A 22,561-nucleotide genomic window follows, 5' to 3' on the forward strand; every position below is an offset into this window, starting at 1 on the left:
GATGATCACTGTCAAAATGTCATATTTCGCAAATGACTGCACCCGGCCGGACACCTGGGGAGACCAATATGAAGAGTTGATTCACCTGGAAAGCTGCAGATCCCACATTAGTGTCAAAACCAGCTACACACCAGCGCTGCCACCTGTCAGGCAGCACAGTGCTCAGAGGCATCGCTTATTGTTTGACCCTCGTAATGATGATTTAGTGAAGAATGTGTTCGTCTGTTGGCCAGTAAGAAATTGCCGGGCAGAAAAGGAGGGGAAGTGATTTACAGTAGCACGAGACTGCGAGTGAACTTCGACATAGGAGGGAAATATGCACAACGGATGCGGCGTATTTGTATGAGGTGTGCTAACCCGGGCCGTGCCCGTGCCTGCAGGTGCTCGCGCCTGGGTCTGGTGGCCCTGGCTTACCTGTGGCGGCGCGACCAGGAGGAGTTGCTGCAGGAGATGATCGACTGCGCCGTGGAGGCCGTGGTGATCAAGGTGGCTGCACTGGGGCTGCACCCCTCCGTGCACCTCGGTCTCACGCTCACCGACCTCCAGCCCAACTTCCTCAGAATGGTGAGCCACCGTTACTTGCACGAGAGTACGTATCCCGATCCTGGATGTTCCTGGTAAATGCATAATTTGAATTCCTCACCAGGTAATTGCGGGTCAAATTGTCTATTCTGCACAAATTTTTGGCAGTGGGACTCACTGCTGTGTTTTGGTGACTGCTGACATAATATTTGGAGCGGTGCCACTTTTCCCCGTGACGAGTCTTTGAAACTGGCAGTGGCATTAAGTTTGAAACCAAGTTGACAGCTCTATTTGAGCTTGTGCTTACGTCAACTTACTTTGTTTGATTGCAACTACTGTGAGCAGATGAACCGTGTGGTTCTGGGATGACCACTTTTATCTATGGACCAAATTTATATACAGGAGAATTTGAAGATATTATTTTGGTACAGGCCAACTTGCAACTATATTGGCGAGGCATTTGTCTTGTGACCACGTGGACAGGAAACTGTAAAAGGGTTTCTGCATCATCAGAATTTTTCATCCCGGCAGAAGGTTCACTGTGGTTGGAGAACAGTGAAATATAACAGTATATCGTCCCTCTCTCTTCCTTGTTATTGAAATGTTTAAATTTTAATGTAAGATGTGGTCGGGATTGTTGGAAAAAAGTTAAAGGATATTTAATACGCTGTTGGTGTTTTGTATATTCTATACCCTCATAAATGCAGCTTACTTATAAGCCGCCAATAATCGAGATTGCTATGCTGGCACAAATATTACTAAAAATGGGTACAGTTTTGCTTGTAATGGTTTAATTACATTATCTTAACTCATGGCTAGCTCAAAGGTAATCAGAAGTAGCATGAAACTATTACTGTTGTTGCCCGTTAAATTAACTGTTGCAAAAAGAGAGGCGATATAACCACCTATGTAACCTAAGGATTTGTACTCATGATAAATGATTTCACATTGATATCATACTGGCTTCATTTTAAGTCAGTAATTTCCTTGACAGAAACAATTTTAATTGCAAACTCAAAAATATCATGAAGCAGACCTAAGCCTTGGTACCTACTGCAGTTAAATCTATCCATGCAATTCCATAAAAATGCTGATACAATTAACTTTGAAAATATTAATGCTTCAAAATTTTCATCAATATTCAAAGTATTTATTATGTTAACTTGAGGAAGAAGCCCAGTATTTAATATTTTAATTAAATTTCACATAATAGCCACCTGTGCGCCATTATGACAAAAGAAAGCTAGATGGGGACTCTTCTACACAACTCATTTTAAATAATTACTTTTCATTTAAATATTTCCACAGGGAAGAGAGGTTTTAAATAAGAACAGGAGAAATTAACTTTTTACCATATATTGTAACAGAAAATACGTACATCAAATACTTAGTGCATCAGAACAGCTACGCGACTTAATTCTTCAGCACCAGAGACAAAAGTAATCTTTGAACCAAGTCTTTTTTTAACCTTAATGAGATAAGATGTCTGTGGTTACAAAGAATGTTTTTATGTTGTACAATTACTGTTAGATACTAGAATACATGTTTTATTAACATTTTAGCACAAAAAATATCATACTAACGAGTTGTAGGTTTTATAGTTATTTGTCATATTAGATATAGTTTTTATCGACAGAAATATACTCAGTTTTGTACTTTCTTTACACTTCACATTTACGCGTCTGGTATAGGTTTAGTTTAACGCTTATAGGGCTTTCCAGGAGATGTCACAATGGTGATGGCACGGAATCTTTTAGTCCATAGCATTATTTGTGCTCTTTTACAATTAGATAAATAAATAAATAAATTGAAAGTACGTGCTAAACCAGTACTTGAAGCTAGAACATAGCCTTTCGTGAGCAGTACTCTTAACCAAGCGATCCATCCAGGCACAACATATGATTCACCTTGACAAGCTGTGGTCAAACTATGTCCCCACAATATCCTTTCTGCCAGGAGTGTTAGTCCTGCAAGGTATGCAGGAGAGCTTCTGTGAAGCACGGTGGGTCGAGAGTCGTACCTGGGTAGCTCAGTCGGTAAGAGCATTGTCTCCATAAAGTGAATTTCTGTGTTCGAATCCCGGTCTGGCACACGATCTTAATCTGCCAGAAAGATTATAAAACAGTAGATTCCACCTTAGGAGGCACAGGCTACTGTGTGTGGAGTACCGAGGTCACATTAGAGGGCGGGATGTAAAGCAAGTGAGGGCACAGTGGCAGGCTGAGCCTCCAGAGTGCTGCCCCGCTCCCAAAATGAGTCGGACCGTCACTCCTCAGCAGTCACCTGAAAGATGCAGCGATCCCCACTGCTAAAAGTTTGTGCAGAAGCAATGATTTAACTTTGCAGAGTGCCTTAGAAGAATTTAAATTGTGACTCTTCAAGCTTTCCCAACAGGTATGTTGTAAATATTCTTCAGGGGTTTGCTGCCGGATGACGTGCAAATTCCACAATATTTGCTCGGAGCAACTGTCCGACTTCTTCAGGTGGTTGAGCCTGGTTCGGTTAAAGATGATCTTGGCCTGATTACTAGATGTCTCTTTCCTAACAGTTGATTTGGGTCTGTTCTGAGTCTGCCGGGAAGCAGATCACTCCCACATCAGATCCGGTCAATGTGTTGTTAGCTGGTGACGGTATCCGCACATCGATGCCCCATATGTAGAACACACGTGCAAAGAATGCGCGGGCACAGAAATCGTGCACGTGCAATGATTTGCAGAGAGATGACGCCATACTCAAAACGCCCTCTGCCAAAAATCGCAGAGGGCCCCTCCTGCGCATGCGGTGTATGCTTTGTTTTCTAACAGTGCGACCGGATGTTACTCACTAAGAAACTGTACTAGACCAATGTTATGATGCGTCTGTTATTGAAAAATCTTGATTTTTATCATCAGGATTTAATAGCAGCCAATGCAGGATTCCATGCTGCGCTCAATTGAAATCCCGCATCCCTATTGATGAAATTATCACCTGTATGGATGTGTGTTGCTTTCTTAATGATGTAATCGTAGAAAGGTGATGCCAAGGATAAAACTTCCGTCTTTTCATAAATCGTGTGATGTCCTGTTATTCAGACAGTGTTTTGGAATTGCCGACTTGTCCGGTCGGCATAGTCGTGTGTGACGCTGATGTTCATCATGGCATTCTTGTACTGTGCGACACGTGTGGCCTATATATGCTGCCCCACATTGACAAGAAATCTTATATACGCCACATTACCTCAAGCAGGCCAAGATCATCTTTAACCGAACCACGTTCAACCATCTGAAGATGTCAGACTGTTACTCCAAGGAAATATTGTGGAATTAGCATATCATCTGACGGCAAACGCGTGAAGACTACTTACAGAATTTAAGTTAGTAGATGTCTCTTTCTACCAAACCTCACCATATCCTCTCCCCTCCCCAATTGCAGACATGCTGTGTCATAACTGAAGCTGCACTGGTTGCATGTATCTACCATGTTAATGGCATGTTATATTTTCGGTGTGTGTGTGTGAGAGAGAGAGAGAGAGAGAGAGAGAGAGGGGGGGGGGGGGGTGACACTTATCCATCTGTGAAAGAATAAAATATTTTCCAATGACAGCTGTCTTCAGTGACAGGAAATGGTGGCTACACATGTAACAGCCTGGATGACAAGCAGGCACGATAAAGCATTTTTCACAAGCATGCACAAATCCGCCACTGCCATGCAGCTCGAGCACACTCGTATTGAGCATCAGTTCGTACCTGAAACATGTTGAACTCAGACAACCTTCAGAAGACTGGTCTGAGGTAGCGAATGATTTTGCATATAGCTGGAATTTTCCACACTTTGCTCACTGCATTGAAAGAAAATGTGCAGAGTGAGTTCCTTCAGCTGCAAGTGGGTCATTTTATTTTAATTACGAACCTACTCATGGTATGGTTTTACAATCCACAGCAGATACAAATTGTAGATATATTGGTTTCTATTTTGGTAGAAACGACAGAATATTGGATAGAGATGTTCTTCAGAATAGTGCATATGAAAGAAGGTGCAACTATCGATTATGCAAAGGGCACATTATTGAGCATAGTTTTGGGATCTTGACAGCATTCTTCAGGATTCTTCATATCAATATATATTTGAAAATAGGCCATATTGATAAATTAGTAAAAGCAGCTATTGCTTTACATAATTATTTAACCCTTTCACTGCACTGGGTATGTACACACATCCTGCTATGCTGTTCCCCAAGTGTTGTGAAAGTATATATGCGCATTGATTTTCCAACACTGATATGGACATACACTATGTGATCAAAAGTTTCTGGACACCCCCAAAAACATACGTTTTTCATATTAGGTGCATTGTGCTGCCACCTACTGCCAGGTACTCCATATCAGTGACCTTAGTAGTCATTAGACATAGTGAGAGAGCAGAATGGGGCGTTCCGCGGAACTCACGGACTTAGAATGTGGTCAGGTGATTGCGTGTCACTTGTGTCATATGTCCATATGCGAGATTTCCACACTCCTAAACATCCCTGGGTCCACTATTTCCAATTTGATAGTGAAGTGGAAATGTGAAGGGACACGAACAGCACAAAAGCTACAGATCAAACTCGTCTGTTGACTGACAGAGACCGCTGACATTTGAAAAGGATCATAATGTGTAATAGGCAGACATCTATCCAGACCATCACACAGGAATTCCAAACTGCATCACGATCCACTGCAAGTACTGTGACAGTTAAGCAGGTGGTGAGAAAACTTGGATTTCATAGTCGAGCGGCTGCTCATAAGCCACACATCATGCTGGTAAATGCCAAATGACGACTCACTTGGTGTAAGAAGCATAAACATTGGATGACTGAACAGTGTAAAAATGTTGTGTGGAGTGACAAATCACAGTACACAGTGTGGCGGTCCAATGGCAGGGTGTGGGAATGGTGAATGCCCGGTGAACGTCATCTACCAACGAGTGTAGTGCCAACAGTAAAATTTGGAGGTGGTGGTGATATGTTATAGTCATGATTTTCATGGAGGGGGCTTGCACTCCTTGTTGTTTTGCATGGCACTATCACAACACAGGCCTACATTTATTTTTTAAGCACCTTTTGCTTCCCACCGTCGAAGAGCAATTTGGAGATGGCGATTGCGTCTTTCAACAGGATCGAACACCTGTTCATGATGCACGGTCTGTGGCAGAGTGTTTACATGACAATAACATCCCTGTAATGGACTGGTATGCACAGAGTCCTAACCCGAATCAAACAGAACACTTTTGGGATGTTTTGGAATGCCAGTTTCATGCCAGGCCTCACCGACCAACATCGATACCTCTTCTCAGTACAGCACTCCGTGAAGAATGGGCTGCCATTCCCAAAGAAACCTTCCAGCACCTGACTGAATGTATGCCTGCAATGGTGGAAGCAGTGATCAAGGCTAAGGGTGGGCCAACACCATATTGAATTACAGCATTACCGATGTAGGGCACCACACACTTGTAAGTCATTTTCAGCCATGTGTCCGGATACTTTAGATCACATAGTGTATAAATGCGCCCTGAGCCACTGACCTCTCATTGCTGCTGACAACTTACTTCTATGTCTCAGTGAATAAAAAAGTTTCAAATATATATTGTACAAAATATGTGCCTCATTGTGTGCTATCATTTGCAGGAAACCTGGTCTCTATATCTTGAATCGTTTATAAGATGTCACGATTGTTATGTACATAATTTGCAATGCGCAAGGAGGTGAATAGGTGCTCTGCACTCTACCTTCCTTCGGATATAAAACGCAGTAATTCGAGAACAAAATGAGATATCCTTCTGATATCAGTTTTAAATAAAATTTTGATACATTTTCAGTATTTCATTCAGTGCAATGTATAAACTAAAAATCAACCACATGCAAACTTTGTACAGTGTATTTTTACCTCTGCAAACTCTTTAAAATTTCATGCAGTGTTTCACTTAATCTTTTGCAGCCCAGTACGTATGAGAGATACCAAAAAGAAATTCAGTCCTTCATCAAGCAAATATATCAGACTGTTAGATGTTTAAAAATCAAAGTTTTTCACCAGATAGTTTTCGAAAAACTGGATGATAAATATTTCATATTGACCAGAACACCATCTCTCAGTACAGACAGTATTTTATTTTATTTAATTTGATGCAGTGCAGTATTTATGACGAATAACGAAAAGAAATTGAGTTCTTTGCTAAGTGAAGATATCAGACTGTAATATGTGCAAAAATCAGTTTTTTTCGTGTAATAGTTTTTCAAAAATCAGGTGATAAATATTTTATATCAGGCAGAATGCCATCTTGCAGCACAAGCACCAGCATTTGGCGAGCAGTAAAGCCATAACAAAAGCAGCCTCAGCACAGAATGTGAAGAGGTTTTCTGTAGCAGCCAGACCTGTGCCACAGTCTGTCTTGTTAGTTGCGTGGTTGGTGCAGTGGATTGCTAAGTGAAGGGGCCTGGGTTCAATTCCTGGCTGGGGTGGAGATTCTCTCTACTTGCGGGCTGTGTGTTGTGTTGTCCTTACATTCGTATTGTCATAACTGACATTGTTATTGTGTTGGCTGAATGGGTAAGGCATAAAAAAAAAAAAAGATCCATGTTCCATGTGTGCTGGCTCATTGTCAGATACTTCAAATGTGTTACCTTTAGAAAGCTCTTCTCTGAAAACAATCTGTTTGATGCTAAATGTGTTAGTGAAGAGTTCATAATCTACTCTATAATGGAGAACAAGTTCTGTGCCCACAAAACTTGTATGTTAACAAAATGAAATCAGAATAAGTAAAATAAAACTATATATGTGGAACTTTTGGATAAACAAATAAAGGCGAATATCTTCAACAGAGCTATTGTAACTAACTACCAGTATTCATGAAAGCCTACGTCAGTCACTACTCTTTCTTCTAAATTAGATGAGAAACTTCTGATTGTCTCCTGCTCATTCAGAAGGCTAAACAAGTGAAAATGACACAGCACTAGATTGTGTATCTTATATGAAGCCGCCATTAATTTAAACTGCTTTAATTTTTAATTTTTTTATATAATTTGATCTCAGTGAATTTATATTTTTTTTAACTACATCTTCCTCTGCTACGTAATAAATTGCTGTGTATGTAAGAAGATGAGGGTCATACATGGTCTCTCTTTTCGCTTTATCACAATATGCCATTGATTTAATATTCCGCTAGATAGGCATGAATAAAATCTTTCAGCAACTCGCAGTTGATATGTTTCAGATCGCTAGACATAATTGCTACAAAAACTCACAGTGACTTGTGCTGTACAAACCTCCTCACTATTAGTACTCATCCTTGCATAAGTGAAACACGATCGAGCACGAAGCAGCTCGTGCCGTCATAATGCTTGCACAACATTGTCCTATCCACATTCGAGCATGCTTGTGTAGCATGCTTTATCCTGTGTGCAGTTACTTGTGTAGCCCCCTTAAAGCCAAGCCATTTAATTCTTTCAGTTAGCATTTCAGTAATTAACTAGTCTCCACTAGGACTACTGGGTAAATAAAATATTTTTCACTTTTAAATTAAAAAAAAAGAAATGTGATTCATTTTAATGTAGTACATCTCATTTATTGGATAACCACACTCAGAGCAGTAAAAAATTCACCAAAGCAGAGAAGAAATTTCCACCTTTGTCAGTAGGTGCCTTCATAATTATGTGGAGATCAGCCCTTTGGTAATTTGTGTATCATTGAGTTTAATGTTTCTGATGTTTTAGCAGATATCTGTTATTTCATTTTTGCGACATGTGGTGTAGGTGGCATCGGCCCAAATAAATACAGCTCATTCTGTGTTTTCTGTGACATACATGATTAACAGAAAAAACCTGACTATTTTTTGTTACAAACAAAAAAAAATTCTTAAAGAGTAATTTTATGTGGTCCCAAATTAATCTAGTGCTATATGATACACAACAATGGTGAGACAATAACATGAACAACAACCACTACATCAGCTGTGGCCAAGTAATGTTGCTGTGTGGCTGTATATATTGCAGATAGACAGAATGGCATGGGCCAGCACACTAGGTGAGACAGTGAGTGATGGATAGAAAGACATGGCCAACATGTTTGTGTTTGTTGTTGCTGACTGCTTACGAGCAAGTCACATAACTGCAGTACTAGTATGCTCTGATACAGTTATAATGTTAGACACACTTTTGCTGAACATTTGTAGGCTGTGTCTTCTCATACCACCTCCTCCTCCTCCTCTTGCTCCTCTTGTGTGCCATGCTTCCTGTCTGCTGTTGCCATGCAGCAGCACTACTCGGTTGCAGTTGGACTACTGGCTGTTGTTCGTGCCTTGCTATCTCTTTTAAGTTGTCTTACTGAATCAAATATTGCAATAGTCTAATAAAGGAGCACTGTATTGAATGCCTCTATTCACTGAAGAGCCAAAGAAACTGGTAACCTGCCTAATATCGTGTAGGGCCCCCGCATACACGCAGAAGTGCCACTGCACGACTTGGCATGGACTTGACTAATGTCTGAAGTAGTGCTGAGGGAACTGATACCCCCAATCCTGCAGGACTGTCCATAAATCCATAAGAGTACAAGGCAGTGGAGATCTCTTCTGAATAGCGCATTGCAAGGCATCCCGGATATGCTCAACATTGTTGGTGTCTGGAGAGTGGAAGTGTTTAAACTCAGAAGAGTGTTCCTGGAGACACTCTGTAGCAATTCTGGACATGTGAGGTGTCGCATTGTCCTGCTGAAATTGCCCAAGTCCGACGGAATACACAATGGACAGGAATGGATGCAGGTGATAGGGCAGGATGGTTACGTACGTGTCACCTGTCAGAGTCGTACCTAGACGCATCAGCTGTCCCATATCACTCCAACAGCACACGCTCCACACCATTACAGAGCCTCCACCAGCTTGAACAGTCCCCTGCTGACATGCAGGGTCCATGGATTCACGAGGTTGTCTCCATACCCGTACACGTCCATCCGCTCGATACAATTTGAAACGACACTCGTCTGACCGGGCAACAAGTTTTGTGAACAGTCCAATGTCGATGTCGACAGGCCCAGACAAAGAATAAAGCTTTGTGTCGTGCAGTCATCATGGGTAATCGAGTGGGCCTCCGGCTCTGAAAGCCCATATTGATGATGTTTCGTTGAATGGCTTACATGGTGACACTTGTTGATGGCCCAGCATTGAAATCTGCAGCAATCTGCAAAAGGGTTGCACTTCTGTCAGTTTGAGCGATTCTCTTCGGTTGTTGTTGGTCCCGTCCTTGCAGTATCATTTTCCGGCCACAGCGATGTCAGAGATTTGATGTTTTATCGGATTCTGGTATTCACAGTACACTCATGAAGAGGTCATATGGGAAAATTCCCACTTCGTCGCTACCTCAGAGATGCTGTGTCCCATTGCTCGTGTGCCGACTACACCACCACATTCAAACTCACTTAAGTCTTCAAACTAACAACTGCACCAGACATTTTTTGTCTTAGATAGGCATTCTCGACCGCAGTGCCGTATTCTGCCTCTTTATATATATCTCTGTATTTGAATACACATGCCTACACCAGTTTTTTGGTGCTTCAGTGTAAAATTCCATTTTAAAAATTACGTTGCTTGTAACAAGAAACAAACTTACGTTTTCCGTCATGGCTGGGTGACTTGTGAGCTGTGTCATTCTGTCGACACTCTGGGAAAAAAATAAAAAATAAATAAATAATTTGCAGATACCTGCCAAACTGACGAAGGTAATGCCCCAGAATGCTCTTAGCAGAAACACTCAGTATTTCTTATGGTCGTCGCACAGCTTCTCCTTTTTAAAATAACTGAAGCAACCTAACATCCAATCCATCAGCCCTGTAAGGTGCTGACATCAGGCAATACTAGCTAACTTCACTATATATTGTGTTACTCTTGGCAGTTACTTTCAGCTCTCAAAAATAATTTCATTTTTAAGAAAAAGTAGATGTATCTCGTTTAACTATGTTCATTTTTATCTCGCTATTTGCTGCTCAACTGGAACTGTTGTTCACAATCGTATGGAGTGGATTTTGGATGATCTTTGCACGTAACATTGTGTGGAGTGGTTTAGTCTGTTCAGCGCAAAAGCAATTACTGCATGTAAATTGTAATTAATTGAGAGAAACAAACTTGGTGATCCTTTGCAGAAGGAGAAGTACGGGCTGAATGTTTGTGGTGAAGGTGGAGAGTATGAGAGCTTTACATTGGACTGTCCCCTGTTCACCAAGACCATTGTCATGTGAGTATTGCAGCAAACTAACATTTTTTTCTGTGACTAGCAGTGTTCAAAAGGTTTTTCAAGATGGGTTACAGAAAGTATGTTTATAACTATTGAAATAGAAATAGAGGTTTTTTGCTCGTGATTTTGTGGAAATTGTACTGGAAGATTAGCAACACTACAATCAGTCTGAATGGCTGATGAACTTTCGGTGGTTAATCACGGTTGATGACTGTGTTGATATGAAGATAGACACCTCAATCTATGATAGCTCATTAAAGGGTGCTTCATTGTACCTCTTGCACCCATTACCTTTTTGAGAGTATCACACTGAGGATATCTAATTACTAATGTAATGCTTGTAATACAAAGTGTGTTTCAGGTCTGTGAAGAAAATGTTTTTGTTGATCCTCTCCCCTGACTGCTGGTAACAGTTAATTCTCCATTTGCTTGTAACCGATGCACCCCGGCCCCCCTCCTCATTTTGAACTCACTGACATTAGGCCACTGCTGTGCGTAAAGCAAGAGAGAACAGAAACTGCCAAAAAATAAATAATGAAACAGGCCTTCTTTGATAAGGTGCAGCACAGTACACAACAATAAAGAATTTAACTAAAAGAAGTTGTGGCTCTTCTGAGACTATGTCTCCGTACATATTATATTCAAATGGCTCTGAGCACTATGGGGTACATATTATAAAAATAGATGCACATATATACAGGGTGTTATAAAAAGGTATGGCCAAACTTTCAGGAAACATTCCTCACACACAAATAAAGAAAAGATGTTATGTGGACATGTGTCCGGAAACGCTTAATTTCCATGTTAGAGCTAATTTTAGTTTCGTCAGTATGTACTGTACTTCCTCGATTCACCGCTATGTTTTTATACGGGATACTCTACCTGTGATGCTAGAACATGTGCCTTTGCAAGTACGACACAACATGTGGTTCATGCACGATGGAGCTCCTGCACATTTCAGTCGAAGTGTTCGTACGCTTCTCAACAACAGATTCGGTGACCGATGGATTGGTAGAGGCGGGCCAATTCCATGGCCTCTACGCTCTCCTGACCTCAACCCTCTTGACTTTCATTTATGGGGGCATTTGAAAGCTCTTGTCTACTTAACCCCGGTACCAAATGTAGAGACTCTTCGTGCTCGTATTGTGGACGGCTGTGATACAATACGCCATTCTCCAGGGCTGCATCAGCGCATCAGGGATTCCATGCGACGGAGGGTGGTAGGGTGGATGCATGTATCCTCGCTAACGGAGGACATTTTGAACATTTCCTGCAACAAAGTGTTTGAAGTCACACTGGTACATTCTGTTGCTGTGTGTTTACATTCCATGATTAATGTGATTTGAAGAGAAGTAATAAAATGAGCTCTAACATGGAAAGTAAGCATTTCCGGACACATGTCCACATAACATATTTTCTTTCTTTGTGTGTGAGGAATGTTTCCTGAAAGTTTGGCTGTACCTTTTTGTAACACCCTGTATATGTATGTATGTATGTATGTATGTATGTTCCACATCCCCTCCTAAACCACTGGACTGATTTCAACCTTGGTACACACATCATATACAGGGCTATTACAAATGATTGAAGTGATTTCATAAATTCACTGTAGCTCCATTCATTGACATATGGTCACGACACACTACATATACATAGAAAAACTCATAAAGTTTTGTTCGGCTGAAGCCACACTTCAGGTTTCTGCCGCCAGAGCGTTCGAGAGCGCAGTGAGACAAAATGACGACAGGAGCCGAGAAAGCGTATGTCGTGCTTGAAATGCACTCACATCAGTCAGTCATAACAGTGCAACGACACTTCAGGACGAAGTTCAACAAAGATCCACCAACTGCTAACTCCATTCGGCGATGGTATGCGCAGTTTAAAGCTCCTGGATGCCTCTGTAAGGGGAAATCAACGGGTCGGCCTGCAGTGAGCGAAGAAACGGTTGAACGCGTGCGGGCAAGTTTCACGCGTAGCCCGCGGAAAATTGGCTCATGCCAGAACTGGAGACCGACAGCGCTGACTTCATCTTTCAACTGGATGGTGCTCCACCGCACTTCCATCATGATGTTCGGCATTTCTTAAACAGGAGATTGGAAAACCGATGGATCGGGCGTGGTGGAGATCACGATCAGCAATTCATGTCATGGCCTCCACGCTCTCCCGACTTAACCCCATGCGATTTCTTTCTGTGGGGTTATGTGAAAGATTCAGTGTTTAAACCTCCTCTACCAAGAAACGTGCCAGAACTGCGACCTCGCATCAACGATGCTTTCGAACTCATTGATGGGGACATGCTGCGCCGAGTGTGGGAGGAACTTGATTATCGGCTTGATGTCTGCCGAATCACCAAAGGGTCACATATCGAACATTTGTGAATGCCTAAAAAAACTTTTTGAGTTTTTCTATGTGTGTGCAAAGCATTGCGAAAATATCTCAAATAATAAAGTTATTGTAGAGCTGTGAAATCGCTTCAATCATTTGTAATAACCCTGTATTGTCTGGTAAGAATCGCTGTGGAGGTAAGGAACCACCTACCTATCAAAGAAGTGGGGGTGAGAAGGCAGTGTAGCCCACAATGCGCAAATATTGAGACTTTATGCATCTAGTATTTGAGGATGAGCGCACTTAGTGACTTGCAACAAACTTGACACATAATTTCAAACCTTTACAATACTTCCTGTTCCTGAGGACCCCCACAGGATGATGAAAGGAAAAAAGTTTATCACTCATTACATTTTTGCTGTTCATGCAGTAAAATTGTTACGTCAGGCATGACATTTTAATGTATTGCTTCTTTAATACTAACTTTATTTGTGACACATTTTGCAGTCACTTGTCACGTGTAGCACTGAATGTGCTTGGAAAATTATATCATTGTACAAGACATAGATCAGGAGATACTTTATTTCAGTTTCTGTAGTAATATGTCACATCACCAACAACTTTAATCTGGGCACAATTCAGTGCACCTTAACCTATACAGACACCGACTCTGATTCATTTACTTTACGACGATTCCTTGTCCTAAGAACCAACGGCATTGTAGACATATAGTAAGATGAACCACGATCTCTGTTGTACACTTCACGTATCGGAAATGTACGATAAGCAATAACTTCTCGGCTGTTAAAATCTCCAGTCGTGATACAGTCTACACTTTACCACAATGAACTAGAGCCACAGTAACCCAACAATTGCCATGTGCACTAACATCAGCATTAGTAAGTGTAAAATTCAGTACACATCCATAAAACACTGAAGGACCATGAAGAATAAGTTGCGCACCTACTCCACTCTTCGTAGTAATCGATATATTATCGATATATATTACATTGTAAGGCATGTAGACTTTCTCTTCCTAAAATAATGTACCATAACTAGACTGTGTCGATGCTGCTGCACGTGCAGCCACGCGACGACTGACACCATCTTACCAGAAACGTCACTTATATAGCCGCCAGTTATCAGACCGCAACTTCTGGTCGCCAGCAGCGAGCCGAGTCCTTTATCTGCTTCTAGGTTTCTTTTTACTGTCATTACATTTATTATTACTTTTTTATTTTCTCAAGGGAAGGACAGGTACTTTATTTCAGTTTCTCTAGTAATGTCACACCATCAACACAGCATAACAAAGTTCAGGAGATATGATGCCGTAAACCAAAGATATGTGAAAACATTTTAAGCGCATGCATTGTCACATAGCTCATTTGTCATAATATGCTTCAGCCAGCTACACGCTTCTATTTAAAACACAGTAAACAAGTCGGCAAAGTTTGCAGCAGTGTGTGATCGGTCAGTAGATGGTATCTGGCAAGCTAGGATTAGGTAAATCTGATCACACATTTACTTTCTCCTCCTAACAAAAGTTTATTCAAATGGGAAGTTAGCTTGCACCAACCTCTTCCTCTCTGATTTCCAAGTAAAAACCTAATAGTTCCCACCAGCAGTTCTATCTCATAATTTTATAGTTTTCTCCAGTGAATTTTTCTTTCATTATAGGATTTAATCAGCAAGTTTCAGAATATATTGAAAAATTAAAATAGAAAATTGCAGTGATAGATGCAGTGACTTTCTGGTGCACTACAGTAGGAACTTAATCAGTATTGGGATACACAAACATTACTGAAACAATATTAAGGTGGCAATTATTTCAGTTTTTCTCACTAGTGCATTGTTAAAGCACTTTCTTCTTCTTCTCATTTCTTTTCCAGTAATGTTGTTGTCCCTACAATTCGCCGGCCTGTGCTCAGGCCTTAATTGCCTGTATGCGCATGTGTGAAATCTGAATTTATAGATGGAAGTGCAAAAGGACATCTTCTACCAGTTTTTTTGGGAAGCTATTTGCTCAGCACATTTGGACATAAAAGGTGAAGTGTGTTGGAATATAACCCTGTAGGAAAATAACAAGGCTCTATTGTAATTTGTTGGAAAGTAAACAATGCAGCATATCTAGATAATTGACAATTTAGTGGCATATCTAGAAAGTTGACAGTTTAGTGGTGGTGTTGCAAAGGTACTGAGATGTTAAGAGTGCAGCTTTCCATTTTTTTATCTGTTCCCTGCTTTTGTGGAATAAATAACAGTGAAGTTCAGCAGTTCTGTTTGATCAAATATGATGGTTGTGCTGATTTACAGATATCTTGAAATGAAAAATTTCCTTGTCTGCATGCCATGTTTCATTTATCTTATATATATAGCATTTCAAACTTGAGGTATTGAATTGCCTACAGGTACAATGAAACAGAGAGTTGTAATATCTAAGCTTTCAGACAAAGTTCGTCTTCAGAAGTAGTCATTCACAAAAGAATCCTCCCCCCACCCCCTTTCTCTCTCCCCCCTCCTCTTCCTCTCCCCCCTCCCTCCCTTCCTCTCTCTCTCTCTCTCTCTCTCTCTCTCTCTCTCTCTCTCTCTCTCTCTCTCTCTCTCTCTGTGTGTATGTGTGTGTGTGTGTGTGTAAACTTTGTCCAAAAGATTAATATTACAGCATTCTTTTTCATTATGTCTGTCTGTGACTCATTGCCTCCTCTTTGTGGGGAGCAGCATATTCTTTCTGTGTTGTTATTTCATCCCAGATTGTCCATTTTTTTATTTGAAAACTTGGCACAGTTATGATGATTAATCTCTGTGACGTAGCTGAGTTTCATATTTTGTGACACAACTGATATATATATAGTTTGTATTAGTCTCTATTGTTAGTTGAGTTTGAAGTACTGAAGTGAAAACAGTAGTGGATGATAGTTTCTAATGTGTGGCTTTTTAATAACCAAGCTTTTACTTCATTGGTACTTCATTTACGTTTGATTTACAATTATAAAGCTAAGAGTTTTATTAAACTTATGAAAGCTTATACTTAATCTTGATTGTTGGGTTCAAATTAATGATATGAATATAATAGAGGGAAACATTCCACGTGGTAAAAATATATCTAAAAACAAAGAAGATGCGACTTACCAAACGAAAGCGCTGGCAGGTTGATAAACACACAAACATACACACAATTCAAGCTTTCGCAACCAATGGTTGGTTGCGAAAGCTTAAATTGTGTGTATGTTTGTGTTATCACGCACAATTCCAGCTTTCGTAACCAACGGTTGGTTGCGAAAGCTTAAATTGTGTGTATGTTTGTTTGTGTGTCTATCAACCTGCCAGCACTTTAGTTTGGTAAGTCACATCTTCTTTGTTTTTAGATATCTTATACTTAATCTGTTTGACATTGGCTCTTCTCTCTTACTTGCAAGAGAAACTCCCCATTGCGCCCCCCTCAGATTTAGTGGTAAAATGTCCCAGTGAATAGCCTGTCAGAAACTGAACACAGATCAGGCATGAAAACAGGAAGGAGGTGTACTGCACTGTGAAAAAAGAAGCAAAATCAGAACAGTGAACAGTCCGAGCTGTTCAATATCAAATGTGTCTCAGTAACACCAATATTGTGGTTATGTTGTCATGGTGTTGGACTGTGAAGCAGGAGAGTTATGTTCAAATCTCCCTTGTATCCTTTTTTTTCCCCCTACAGAGTTATGAACTGTCCATCCTGTCATTGACACGTCTGTTCTCCGTCTACAGTCTTGAAAATTATCAGACTGTACATTGCTTATAGAATGTGAGTCATGCTGTAAAAATATATTACCGTCACAAGTAAAAGTGAAGAGTAGTGAGAACAGGTGAGATGACGCATAGGCTTCTCACAGAAATGAAAATAACAAATAAACAGTTGTGAACTATGTTACAGCAAAGGAATTCAAGGGACATAACTTCGAAAACGGAATGCAAAAGTCATAACGTGTGGCACTTTTGTAGAATGAACAGGGTGTATGTACATCTGAAGGTTCCATTCTTACACCCCGCTGTCGCAGAACAATGTCACACCACTACACAGACACAAATTTGAACACAGTGAACAGACATCTCAATGGCCGGATGCACAGTTCATAATTTGGGAGGGGGGGGGGGGGGGGTTGGTGAAGAAAAAAAAGAAAAAAGAAAAATGAAATGGTGCACAAGCGAGATCTGAACATGGATTTCGTGACCATGACGTTGTAGCTGTACAAACTTGCTCAATGTACAGCTTGAGATTGGAATGTTCACTGTTTCGATTTTGCTTCTTTTTTTCACAGTTCAGACAGTTCAGGCCCCTTCTTCCTGTTTTCTGCTATATCCACAAGTCACCGGATAGTGGTGCACACATCAGCGAACAGGTGAGAAACAATTATGACTCAAAGTGGGAAGGTTGCCTATGATCGGGACTCAAACCCACCCTTGAGTTGAGCAACAGGGATGGGCTATCCGCTGGGCCACCTTAGCACTAAATCTGAGGTGGGGGGGGGGGGGGGTGAAATGGGGAGTTTTCCCTTGTTAGTTATGTTTACACTGAACTACAAATTGAATTTGACAAGGTATTTGATGCACTGGAATTTTGCTAGCATGAACTCAGCCTCAATGATAATGGATAATTAGTAATATGAAATTGAATTTCATAACACTAGTTCTTGACTTTTCCCATTGGAAATCTTCATGCATTTCTTTAGAGCAGTTTTTACTCTACCTGAAGGATAAATGAAATTTTCTGATGGATGAAAAGCAAAAAGTTTTGATTATGTTTGTCATGAAACTAAGTTATTTGTTATTTTTAAAAGATTGTTACTATAATCATAATTTTACAGGTCTCTTAATGATTATATAAGTTATCAATAATTACTTTCTTCTCAGTTACTAGCGTTAATGTGTGACACTATGCAGTGAAAGTTACAGATAACTCACATAGCCCACCAACTACACACATACTTTGTGCTTTGAATCATACATCAATGGTGATAAAAGTGGAACATTTACATAATAAATACACATGAAAATTTCTTCTCCAAGTTGTTGATAGTTCCTGTAATAGATCAGAAATTGCTTCAGTACTCACTTTGTAACAAATAAATGAACTAATTGATAGTGTGACACAGTAGTAATGACAGGAAGGCTACCATAGTGCTGTACACATTATTGTTATTGTTGTTATTATTAGAGGGGTCATAAACAAAGCATTAATAACCTGAAGTGTTCTGATTTCTGCCAGCTCAGTACTAATGAGTCCACCAGTCAAGTGATTTACAAACAGTAAGTATAGTGCACACATTTTAACCTGGCTGATTTTAAATTGGGGTACAGGTGAAGCACATGCCACTTAGGGAGAGGAGAAGTGAAGGGAACCAAGTTTTGAACGAGTGTCTATCCTTGCCATGGATAGCTAGCTTTTTTATCTGAGGAGGAGTTACAGGTAGCACTTGTGATGCACAGGGAATCGCTTCATCATTTGTTCTCTCCCTCTCCCTCTCCCTCTCCCTCTCCCTCTCCCTCTCCCTCTCCCTCTCCCTCTCCCTCTCCCTCTCCCTCTCCCTCTCCCTCTCCCTCTCCCTCTGGGGAGGGACCAAACCGCTTGGTCATTGGTCTGAGGAGGGGGGTTAATAGCTAATATCTGTTTTCACACAGGGTTAATGGCCTAAGAAAAGTTGGGAATCACTGCTATAGAACAACACATTAGAGCTATCAGAACTGCCAAAGAGATTCACATGTGGTAGTGCTGGAATTTACACTTTTTGTCATTAAAATTGCAACTCTAGGAAATGTAGCACATAAGAAAATTTGACTTATTGTGCATGTGTAGAATAGTAGGTTTAATTTGTAACTGATCTGGTCATATACAGGTAATGAAGTTTAGCACAGAAAGCAGTTACCTCTAACAACCACAGTGGTTCCAACACAACTGGCTGTAGTGTCGAACAAAAAAAGAATAAGCTTACATGACAGATAGAGGTGTATCATTCCACGGCGTGTCAACTCCTCATCAGTGTCGTGAATCGTAGTGGTTGGTGATTGGTGGTGTGCCAGTCTCTCGCCAACGCCAGGGCAGATGTTTTCGAATGGTGCCATCAGGGGAACTGTCAAATACCTCCCGTGTTGATGTAGATTGGATCGGCATGGGAAATGTGCATTCTCGAATTATCTTGTTGGTAGATTACGCTGTGAGGGCCTTGAAGGTAGGCCAAGGGTGCCAACGTGATAGAAATGTAATGCCTGCTATCTAAGTTACTGGCTGTGTGAACCAGAGGTGATCATATTGACTCAATATGACTGCACCCCATACTACCCCACCAGGTGCAGTACCTGTACTAAGGTGAATGAAATCTTGCCAACATTGTTGTCCTTGGAGCCTTCACATGCCGAAACATCCGTCGTGATTTTGCTCTGTGGACAACTGGGACTCATCTGAAAAGGTTAATTGAGCCATTCAAGTGTCTAGAGTTATTGTCCAGTGTAGCACTATCAGTCTGCCTCCATCTGCTGTGGTGTCGGGGGAAGCCACAGCCGTGGTGATCGTGCTGCCAGTCCCTGGAGCGGGCTTCAATGCGAGATGCTTATAATAGTTTGCACAATGAAACTTTGTCTCAAAACTTAGCAGAAAATCCAGAGAGATGTAAAGTATGCTAGTGGCAGGACACAATCGATGCCTTCTCTGTGCGATAGCAATAAAAGTACTATTGATGGCAGTGCTGCTAAAGCAGAGCTACCGAACGCAGCCTTCCGAAATTCCATTGCCAGAGAAGCTGAAGTCAGTATTCCAGAATTTGAATCGAGAATGATTGCCACCACGAGTGACTTAAAAGTGGATATCCTCCGAATACCGAGGCAACTGAAATCACTTAATAAAAGCAAGTCTTCCAGTACAAATTTTATGCCAATTAGGTTCCTTTCAGAGTATGCTGTTGCAATAGCTCTCTATTTAACAATCATATACAACTATCGCTTGACAAAAGATCTGTACCCAAAGACTGGAAGGGTGCACCAATATTCAAGAAAGGCAATAGGAATAATCCACTAAATTAATGTTGTTGTGCAGCAGTATTTTGGGACATACATTGCATTCCAACATTATGATTTACTTTGAAGAGAACGGTCTATTGACATACTGTCATCACAAATTTAGGAAACATCGTTCTTGTGAAACACAGCTAGCTCTTTACTCACATGATGTGTTGAATGCTATCAACAAGGCACTTCAAAGTGATTCTGTATCTCTAGATTTCCAAAAGACTTTAGACATTCTGTACATCACAAGCGGCCTGTAATCAAATTGTGTGCTTGTGGAATATCGTCTCATTCATGCAACTGGATTTGTGATTTCCTTACAGAGCTCACAGTTCGTAGTATTGACAGAAAGTCATCAAGTAAAACAGAAGTGATTTCTGGCATTCCCCAAGGTAGTGTGCAAGCCACCTGCTGTTCCTTATCTATACAAATGATTAGGGGACAATCTGAGCAACCATGTTAGATTGTTTACAAATGATACTGTCATTTATCATCTAGTAAAGTTATCAGAAGATCGAAACAAATTGCAAAACAGTTTAGAAAAGATGTCTGTGTGGTGGGAAAATTTGCAGTTGATGCTAAATAATGAAAAGTGTGTAATTATCCACATGAGTGCTAAAAGGAATCTGTTAAACTTTCGTTACATGGTAATTCAATCACATATAAAAACTGTAAATTCAAGTAAATATCTAGGAATTACGATTATGGACAACTTTAATTGGAAAGAACTCAAAGAAAATGTTTTGGGAAAGGCGAACCAAAGACTGTGTTTTATTGGCAGGACACTTATAAAATGTAACGGGTCTACTAAAGAGACTGCCTACACTATGATTGCCCATCCTCTTTTAGAATACTGCTGTGCGGTGTGGAATCCTTACCAGATAGGATGAACGGAGTACATTGAGAAAGTTCAAAGAAGAGCAGCACATTTTGTATTATCAAGAAATAGGGGAGAGAGTCATGAACATGATATAGGATTTTGGGTGGACATCATTAAAACAAATGCATTTCTCATTGTGCCAGGATCTACTCATGAAATTTCAAACGTCAACTTTCTCCTCCGAATACAAAAATATTTTGTTGATGCTGACCTACATAGGGAGAAATGATCATAATAAAATAGGGGAAATCTGAGTTCACACAAAAAGACATAGGTGTTCATTTTTTCCATGTACTGTTAGAGAGTGGAATAACAGAGAATTATTGCGAAGGTGGTTCAGTAAACCCTCTGCCAGACACTTAAATGGGATTTGTGGTGTATCCATGTAGATGCAGATACTGCACAACTGAGTGAACAAAATGTCTCCTCTCGGGCTCTTGTTGGGTGGGACTGTTGAGATCCAGCATGGTATTGAGTGTGGCTCTCTTGAACCCATACATTCTATCTTCACACGAGTCAAGACATCTCAACCAATACAAGCACTGGTATCACAGAACGATAAACTGCAATCTTCATAAGCTGTGCCTGTCTGCTATTTCTGGTTTCTGATGTGTTCTGGCAGACACTTCTCCTTCATACAAGACAGAACACAATCTTCTCACAAACACACATAATTTAAACCCAACTTGTTAGGCAGCAAACCACTGCATAATCTTTCCCTATATACACAGTCCAGTCGCGTTAATGTGACCACCACTTGTGCTCAACGTCAGTGTGCAGACAGCAGGTGGCAGCACTAGCAGTGGAGGGTATATAAAATGTGGTGGAGGATGTGGAAAACAGTGCACTGATTGCTTTAATGTGGAAATGGAGCAATTCATCTAATGTCCCAAAGGGCACGATCATTGGCTTTCGGGCCAAGGGTGGAAGCATTTCCGAAATGTCTAAGTTTATAAACTGTTTGCGTGCTACTGTGGCTGAAGCGGTCTGTGTGTAGCAAACTTCTGCTACTGAAAACTGATGCTGTGGGCACCACGGACCATAGATGACGGGAATGAATGACGACTGCAGATGAGTGTACAGGTGAGCAGATGTGCAACTGTTGAGCAAATGCCCAGATGAACTGAAGGGCAGTGGGCAGTGGGCAGTGTCTCCTCAATGACAGTTCAGCAAACATTCCTGCATTTGGAACTCGGTGGTAAGTGCCTGGTTCGTGCACCCGTGCCGACAGCTGTTAACAAGTGATGAAGGCTGGAATTTCTATGCCAGTAGTGCAACCGAATGTCGACTGATTGATGACAGGTGGTCTTTTCAGATAATCACATTTTATGCTCCATCAGACAGTTGGCTGTTGGCGTGTACCATCTGGAATCAAACACTTGCAACCAGAAATGAGCATTATGATCTGGGGAATATTTTTGTGGCATTCTGTGGGTGATCTCATCATTCTGGAAGGCACAATGGATTGACACAAGCACACATCTATCATTGCGGACCATGTCTATTGGCACGACAGCATCTACCAACATGATAATGCAATGTGTTACAGCTCGCATTGTTCATGCGTGGTTCAA

General features: G+C 40.9%; 1 protein-coding gene across 1 annotated transcript in view; it reads left to right on the plus strand.

Moving 5' to 3' along the window:
• The window catches only part of LOC126106365 (uncharacterized), a 109,334-nt gene that overhangs the window by 45,527 nt on the left and 41,246 nt on the right, over positions 1 to 22,561 (plus strand). The window contains exons 4-5 of the mRNA XM_049912628.1: positions 381 to 564; positions 10,662 to 10,753. Of these exons, the coding sequence (XP_049768585.1) occupies positions 381 to 564; positions 10,662 to 10,753 (276 nt within the window). The remainder of the gene's footprint in view (positions 1 to 380; positions 565 to 10,661; positions 10,754 to 22,561) is intronic.

This window comes from Schistocerca cancellata, chromosome 10, assembly GCF_023864275.1.
Source record: "Schistocerca cancellata isolate TAMUIC-IGC-003103 chromosome 10, iqSchCanc2.1, whole genome shotgun sequence".
NCBI classification, from domain to species: Eukaryota; Metazoa; Arthropoda; class Insecta; order Orthoptera; family Acrididae; genus Schistocerca; species Schistocerca cancellata.